The 8,655-nt window shown below is 39.6% G+C and overlaps 1 protein-coding gene across 2 annotated transcripts in view; it reads right to left on the reverse strand.

The window, feature by feature from the left end:
* Dlc1 (DLC1 Rho GTPase activating protein) overlaps positions 1 to 8,655 on the reverse strand; it is a 398,567-nt gene that overhangs the window by 290,991 nt on the left and 98,921 nt on the right. For both annotated transcript variants that reach the window (XM_029480999.1, XM_021169372.2), the window contains exon 3: positions 6,774 to 6,923. In XM_029480999.1, the coding sequence (XP_029336859.1) occupies positions 6,774 to 6,923 (150 nt within the window). The remainder of the gene's footprint in view (positions 1 to 6,773; positions 6,924 to 8,655) is intronic.

The raw sequence follows: 8,655 nt of genomic DNA on the forward strand, positions 1-8,655 counted from the left end.
TGTATCCATTCCTCTGTTGAGGGGCATCTGGGTTCTTTCCAGCTTCTGGCTATTATAAATAAGGCTGCTATGAACATAGTGGCGCATGTGTCCTTCTTACAGGTAGGGACATCTTCTGGATATATGCCGCCCAGGAGAGGTATTGCTGGATCCTCTGGTAGTACTATGTCCAATTTTCTAAGGAACCGCCAGACTGATTTCCAGAGTGGTTGTACAAGCTGAAATTTTTCTTTATTCTAGTGAGAAATCTGCTTTGAGAAATCTCAAGTCAACTCTTTCACGATCCCTCACTCATTTCCTCCTTCTTTAACCATCTTCAGCAAACTAAATGGTGAGAAAGACCCGAATCATCACCACACTACCCACTTTTGCTGTTGGAATGAATGGTTTTGATACCCTATAGAACTATCAGACTCTTCAGTATCATTGTGACCCTCTGCTTTCATCATGTCAGGTAGACAGAATTGTGGTTGTCCAGATAGAATGGTATAAGCCATAGAAGAGATGGTCTATAGACCATAAAACTATGGCACAAAATAGGGGGAATCTTGTGATTTGTCCTTTACATAGTTGTTCACATCACAAAATAAGTCTTGACTGTTTGTATTCACTATGGAGAAGACAATGGAGCCAGGTGATTCCTAGGGAGAATGTTAACAGTGATTCAATAGGAAAGTTAAATCAAGAATCTGGACAGAAACAGTAAAGGGCAAAATCAGGAAGAGGGGTATTGAGGTCCACAACCTGTAACTGATGAGGAGACAACGGGAGAAGAAGCAAACATCAAAAGAGTCATGAAAGTCAATGTAGAAAGCAAGGTCAAATGCTAAGAGTAATTACTCCTGGGATGTCTGGACGTAGGGGCAGGTAGGACAGAGCGGATGGAATGCAAAGTGGCCAAGAATCAATTCAGGAAGACAGACTAGGTAAAAAGAACCTAGAACTCTGGGTCAAAAAAGAGTTGAAACAGGGTGACGCTTGACCAAAGATAAAGAAAAGCTTTTGTTTTTATGTCTGATATGAAAAGAACAATGCCAGCTCTCTCTCTCTCTCTCTCTCTCTCTCTCTCTCTCTCTCTCTCTCTCCTCCTTCCATACTGATATACTGTATACAGTGTATTATATACAGTCTTAGGCTAAGGAAGGCATTTGAGAAGCAGGAAGACTGAAAAATACTGCCCAACAGTGCCCAAACTCCATCACAGGCACTGATTTGACATTAGCCTATATATTTCTCAAGGTTTTCTATGATATGGCTGAAGTGTCCCAAAAGATTATCAATATCTACTAGGTTATACATTCACATAAAAAGCAATTAGTGGCTCAAATTCAGAATACCTTGCTATTGAGAAGAAAAGCAATATGGTGTGATCTTGACCATCCACCAAGGAACACTAATCCAAGGGAGAAACTGACTCATCTCCCTCCTCTCTCTACTGCCTTGGGAAGATTTACAATGTGGTAGAATAAAAGCTGGCCTTTCTTAAAGATGTAAAAGTGACTCTTAAGAGCTATGTGACACTGGTCTTGGTGGCGCACGCCTTTAATCCCAGCACTTGGGAGGCAGAGGCAGGCAGATTTCTGAGTTCAAGGCCAGCCTGGTCTACAAAGTGAGTTCCAGGACAGCCAGGGCTATACAGAGAAACCTAGTCTTGAAAAACAAAACAAAACAAAACAAAAAAACAAGAAACAAAAANAAAAAAAAAAAGAAAAAAAAAAGCCATGTGACTTTTGACAAACTTCTCGATTACTGCCTGTGTGACCTTAGTAAATGCTTCACCCTTCCTGAGGTTCAAGATGCTCATCATCAGACCAAGAGAACAAATGAAGCAAGATATGTAAAGCTTACTGTGCACTGACGACTACTGCTTTGTCCTCTCACTCCAACTCTCATCTGCCACCCATTCTAAGAGATTGTTACCATTAATTAGGACTGTCCACAGTGGGTGCTGTGAAGGACAGGGGCAGGTAGGTCAGAGTTGATGGGAAAGTGCCCAAGAATCAATTCAGGAAGACAGATTAGGTAAAACAAAACAAACAAACAAACAAAAAACAAAACAAAACATGAGAAAGTCAAGAGTTTGGGTGACAAAAAATCAGATCTTGGGGTTTCAGGAATCTATCAAGGTATGGGCAGTTTGCTAGGTTTTCTCTAAGCAGCTTTGTCCAAAGCTTTACCTCTTCTTTCTTACTTGAAATGAATGTTGTTCTTCATCATCCCAGTTTCTGCTTCTATTTATATTCTTTGTTATATAGAGAATTCATTCTAGGAATTTTGTAAGTATTCTTACATAGGGGAGGAGGGATAGGGGAGGAGTCATTGCATCATTGTGTTCTGTGTTCTTCCTGCTAAAGTTAAATAGGCAGTAGAGAGAGGTGGGGGATGACGTAGTTTTTCCCTTGGCTTAGTGCTCCTTAGTGGATGGTCAAGGTCACACCATAATCCTTTTATTTTTTTGCACAGTTATCAAAAGGAATCGAACGTGCAGATGAAAATAATGTTATCATTACATTTAAATGCCAATGAAACCAAACCAAACCAACCAAAGAAACAAACAAAACCCCAAACAACAACAACAATAACAACAAAGCAGAGAAATAGACCAAGTGTGACCTAGAAAACTGTAAAGATCAAAAGGTAGTTTTGAGGTTCAGGGGTGTGTGCTTGATCAGTGTCTGATATGAGTGTAGAGGGAAATCAAAGAGAATAAACAATGGCCAAGCACATTTTGGGTTAGATACATGTAAGCATCTGTCTCCACAAGAAGATAAGAGTTAAATAGTTAATCTTTGTGTATATCTATCTGCTTTGCATGAACCTACAGTTGAGAAATTAGACAAATTTCTTATGGTTTCAGATAGTCAGCTATAAACCTGGGATCTAGTGACTGGTAGCAGGCACTAATTGTTCAGCTACCTTGAGGCACTAACACTCTTAATATTTCTGCTGACCAATTTCGCTTTATTTCAACTCTATTGATAAACTGAAAGCCTAGAAATGGATGTTATTTTTATGGGGACAACAACTGTGATAATAATTATGGTAATATTCTGTGAGATACTGTATGAAATATTAAAGTTAGGTCTACAGTTTATGTAGAAGTATAAAACACAGATATAGACAAATGATTTAATTATCATGTGTATTAGTTCATGGTTTTGGTTTACTTTTACTGCATAAAAAAGATCCCAGTCTAGTATGTAGGGGACAGATAGTTTACTTTCTGAAATGGAGACAAAAGTATGGTGTTCGATAGAAATCTCAGCTTTGATTTCCTATTTAATACATGGGGACTGAGAAAAATTGAATGGAGCTCTAGAGAAGTGAGAGATTAAAAGCAGACAAGATTAACAACTCATTACAGAAAACTTTAAAAAAATCCATACTCTAGATTAGATGAGTATTAAAGAGGCACGCAGGACTTCATGAAAAATAAGACATTTCTGGCTTAAAGGTGCTAGAGAAAATAAATGTGAAGTTTTAACTTGATTGAAATATTGGAAACAGGATTTTTCTATGGTTTCTATACAAGAGTCTACAGCCCCCCCTTTCTGTTTGCTAGAATGAAACTATTTGCAAATAACTAGGGCATCTCTAGGGAGAGAGGGATTAGGGTTTCCTTAGAGAGTTATTTAGGTATGGCTCAGGGTAAAGAACATATTTGCAATGAATCTTTGAGGATAAGGAAAGTTATCAAGGTTACTGTCTTAGTCAGGGTTTCTATTCCTGCACAATCATCATGACCAAGAAGCAAGTTGGGGAGGAAAGGGTTTATTCAGCTTACACTTCCATACTGCTGTTCATCACCAAAGGATGCAGGACTGGAACTCAAGCAGGTCAGGAAGCAGGAGCTGATGCAGAGGCCATGGAGGGATGTTACTTACTTGGTACCAGCATAGTGGGGTATTCCTGTGACAACCTGACCATGTTTTGGGGTAGGACTGTGAAAGGACTTTGGAACTTTGGGCCAGAAGATCCATTCAGTGTTAAGAGCTCTATGGGATGCTGTGTAGGAGCTTGGAAGATAATGATGAGAACAGTGCAGAATATGGAGGACTGGCTTGTGAAATTTCAGAGGGAAAATTAAAGACTCTTTTTAGGGCCGTTGCTATTTTGATTGTGAAGATTCTGTGGTTCTGGTTAGCTGGGGCTGAAGAATCAGCTGTGATTAACAAGATACCAGAACTACTAAAGTGAAACCTTTGCATTACTGGCACTATTGATGCTGGTTAGCTGGAGCTAAGAAATTAGTTGTGATTAAGAAGAGACCAGCATCATTGAGGTGACATCTTCTGGGAAGTGTTTTCTGAGAGCACAAAGAGGCTGTGTTCCAGAGATAGCCAAAGTTGTACCTATTGCAGCAGCAGGACTTGGTAACGTGTAAGAGTCACCCAGGTGGTACTGGTTTTGAAGGCATGAAGGGGTCATGCAGAGCAGCTGAGAGAGGCACTGTGAGAGGCCATGGAAGGCTATTGGTGAAGGTGCAGCCTCAGTTGCAATTGATAGCCCAGGACTGAAGGGGTCAATGCAAAGGGGTTGAGGCTTGGCACCATGAAGAGAGCCTATGAGAGGCTATTGGTGAAGCCAAGTTACGGTGGAAGAAAGCAGTGTTTTGGAGATGCCAGTACCGTGAGATGACCACCAAGAACAGCAGCAGCAATGGAGTACAGGCAGCTGGAGCCTAGAAGACAAGCCGTGTGCTACAAAGGATAGGGCTGGAGAAGTGACTCAAGCCATTGGAGGAGCCCAGAAGATCATGAGTTGGATCCCAGAAATTGGATAGTTGGAGATTAATTTTTGCTTTTGATTATGACTGTGCCCTGATATATTTTCCCTCTTGTAGGAAGAAAGTATTTTAGTGGAGCCCACAGTCAAGAGACTGAATTTTAAAAGATATTGAACATTTTAAAGGGATTGAACTTTAATATACAAGACTGTGGGACTTTTAAAATTATTTAGATCTTGGGGATGAATAAGAAAGTAAGGCTCAATAGTGATGTGTTTGTGTGTCAAGTTGACAAGGGGTCAATTGTACTGGCTGGTTTTATGTGTCAACTTGACACAGGCTGGAGTTAACTCAGAGAAAGGAGCATCAGTTGGTGAAGTGTCTCCAGGAGATCCAGCTGTAAGGCATTTTCTCAATTAGTGATCAAGGGGGGGGAGAGCCCGTTGTGGGTGGTACCATCTCTGGGCTGGTATTCTTGGATTCTATAAGAGAGCAGGCTAAGCAAGCCAGGGATAGCAAGCAAGCCAGTAAGAAACATCCCTCCATGGCCTTTGCATCAGCTCCTGCTTCCTGACCTGCTTGAGTTCCAGTCCTGACATCCTTTGGTGATGAACAGCAGTATGGAAGTGTAAGCTGAATAAACCCTTTCCTCCCCAACTTGCTTCTTGGTCATGATGATTGTGCAGGAATAGAAATCCTGACTAAGACAAGTTGTACAGAAGGTGTCAAATTTACTAATGTGATTTTCTATATTTTGGATCTCATTTAAAATTTACTTAATGTGGTTTATTTACTATATTATAATACAAATCCTTGTTTAATAGAAAAGGGATGGCTTATTTACAGTTAGACTTTATATTGTATATGTTAGATCTACATGAACTAAGCCATCAAACATGAAGTTAAATATGTAAAGGGTAGAACCAATTTTAGGATTTGTCTCTTTTAAATTTTATTTTGAGTTTTAGAATACCATTGGAGCATCTGTTACATAAACGTAATGGGATAAAATTTTTATTTCTGTCTTTTTCCATTATTTTTCATGGTATATTGTAGAGTACTAACAAGTCGTCTTCATCTGAATTCTTTTTTTACAGTAAGCAAGATTAGTTCACCTGCCTATACCCATCTATCCACCCATCCAACCACCCATTTATCCACCCAACCATCCACCCACCTAACAACCCATTCATCCAGCCATTTTTCCATCTACCCATCCAACAGCCCATTCATCCTTCTATTCATCCATCCATCCATCCATCCATCCATCCACCCACCCACCCATTCATCTATCCATCCATCCACTCTCTTCCATCCATCTATCCATCTGTCAATGTGGAAATCATTAAACATGTTTTTCATGCAGTGTAAGTTTATAGAATAATATAATTCATGTCTTAGAAATAATGTCATAAGTTGAAAAACTGGAAATAAGTTAGTTCTTAAGATAGACACAGCATTTGCAATGGAGTGTATCATGTCACTGAATTATAGTAAATGCAGTAGTACAAGCCACCACTACAACAAAGAGGGCTTAATTCTCAAGAAGCAGAATTTCCTAAGCTTGTTCTATTTTCAATGCTAAGCATTTTGTAGTCATGTTTGTGTCTATGTACCCTCTGTGTGATATATAGAAATGACTGAGTGATCTCTATGGGGTTCTGTTTTATTTATTCGTGGATGACATCATCAAAGGTGTTTCACTTGTAAGAGAAACCAAGTGGAATAAAGGGATCCTATTCTAACTGGGCTTAGTCGGTACAGACATGCAGTCCTAGCTTCTTGAGCAGCTAAGGCAGGAAGATAGTTGGTTCAAGGCCAGAACGAGTTTAAGGGCAGTCTGGCCAATTTATTTAGTTTGTGCGACTCAAAGTAAAAACAGGGCTAGTGATATAGCAAAGCAGAAGATTGTTTGCCTAATGTGGGCCAGGGCTGAAGGTTCTCCCAATTTTTTTTTAAAACAAAACAAAACACTAATAATGACAGCAGAACAGATGCAGAGGGATGCTATTCCACTAGGAAGAAGAGTAAGGACCAGTAAGCTCACAGGGACATGCCGTCGCAGGTTCGTTGGGGTGCTGGATGGAGAGGAGGCAGTGCTGAGAGCATTCTCTATGTCTTGGTCTAGTTGGTCCAGTTTCATAATGAGCAGCACCATGGAGTCCAGCCGTGTCCTGTCTCGATCTTCCCTTGTTTCCTGAGGAACAGAACATACTGTTACTAAATCTGAAAGGTCATTTCTTGAAAGGAATACAACGTTCCCTGTTCTTCCTGGTGACAAAAGGACACTGAATAGTGGGCGGTCTTCTATTTGACAGGGAAGAGAAGGTCTCGTCTGGGTATCAATGGGCCTTTTATGGAGAAGATGCTAATCTAGTGCTAAGAGTGCACTTTCTATGAATATTCAATACATGAAAAAGAAGTAGAATGACTCCCAGTACTTATAGACATTTCCAACTTCCTAATTAATTATTATCGGAAGAATGTATTTATGACATTTATTATTTTAGAGTATAAATTTAATATTTGTGTGATTCTAATATTGGTGAATTTGTACTTAAGAAGACATGTGAAAGACTATTTGCACCAGAATATTTTTAATTTAGTGAAATACTGTCAAAAAAAATGAAGTTTTGGCTTGTGTGATCAGTAGTTAGCTGCAGGCAACACTTACCTATTACTGATTCTAGTTATGACACTGCCAAAAAAATTTTTTTTAAATCACTTATTCTTCCAAACACTTAAAAATAGGCCCCCATAACAATTCACACACACACACACACACACACACTCACACACCAGGGTATATTTGCAGATTCTGGACTTCTTTAATGGGAATTTAAATTCATTTTGTTACTATGGTCCATAAAGAAGAGTTTAATTGCATTAAATTATTTATTTATGAATCTAGTATATATTCATACATACATGTATACATACATACACACATGCACATAGAGCTTTTTTTTTTTTTTTTTTTTTGGTTTTTTCAAGACAGGGTTTCTCTGTATAGCCCTGGCTGTCCTGGAACTCACTTTGTAGACCAGGCCCATAGGACATGCAAACTTTATATGCCCCAGTACAGGGCCAAAAAAATTGGAATGGGTGGGTAGGGAAGTGTGTGGGGGTATGAGGGACTTTTGGGATAGCATTGGAAATGTAATTGAGGAAAATATGTAATAAAAAATATTTAAAAAAAAATACTTGCTGCTGAATCAAATCCTCGGCCTGTCATCCTCTGAGCACACATTTAGGTCCCATCATGACCTTGTTTCCCCTCCTTGAGTTGAAAAGGCCATGAGCAGTCCTTTTAAAGTTGGTTCTCATCAAACAAGTATCTCAGAGATATGGGAAGTTGGCAACTTGAGTCATATATGATGCTTCACACTCAAAGAACTAGACCTAAGTCCACTGCATCTCTCAACAAAGTGTCTTTTCAAAGAATTGTCTGTTTTACATGGTCCTTTTTTATCGTCCCTCAATATCCTAATTGGTCCTGCCTCTAACATAGCACGAGGGGTTGAGATTTCTAACACTAACTGACTTGGTTTGACCACACAGGAACTATAGAATTATGGCTAAGTCATTTTACAAGAACAACAGATACTTTAGTTACTGCTTTACGACAAAGCCTTTCTGATGCTATGTCCAAATACCATAGTAGTCAAAATAAAAAGCTCTATGTGGCGTGGTGGCACACGCATTTAATCCCAGCACTCGGGAGGCAGAGGCAGGCGGATTTCTGAGTTCGAGGCCATCTTTTGATACATATGCAGCTAGAGTCAAGAGCTCTGGGGTACTGGTTAGTTTACGATGTTGTTCCACCTATAGGATTGCAGATCCCTTTAGCTCCTTGGGTACTTTCTCTAGCTCCTCCATTGGGAGCCCTGTGATCCATCCACTAGCTGACTGTGAGCATCCACTTCTGT

The sequence above is a fragment of the Mus caroli genome, chromosome 8, assembly GCF_900094665.2.
Source record: "Mus caroli chromosome 8, CAROLI_EIJ_v1.1, whole genome shotgun sequence".
In the NCBI taxonomy this organism is placed as follows: domain Eukaryota; kingdom Metazoa; phylum Chordata; class Mammalia; order Rodentia; family Muridae; genus Mus; species Mus caroli.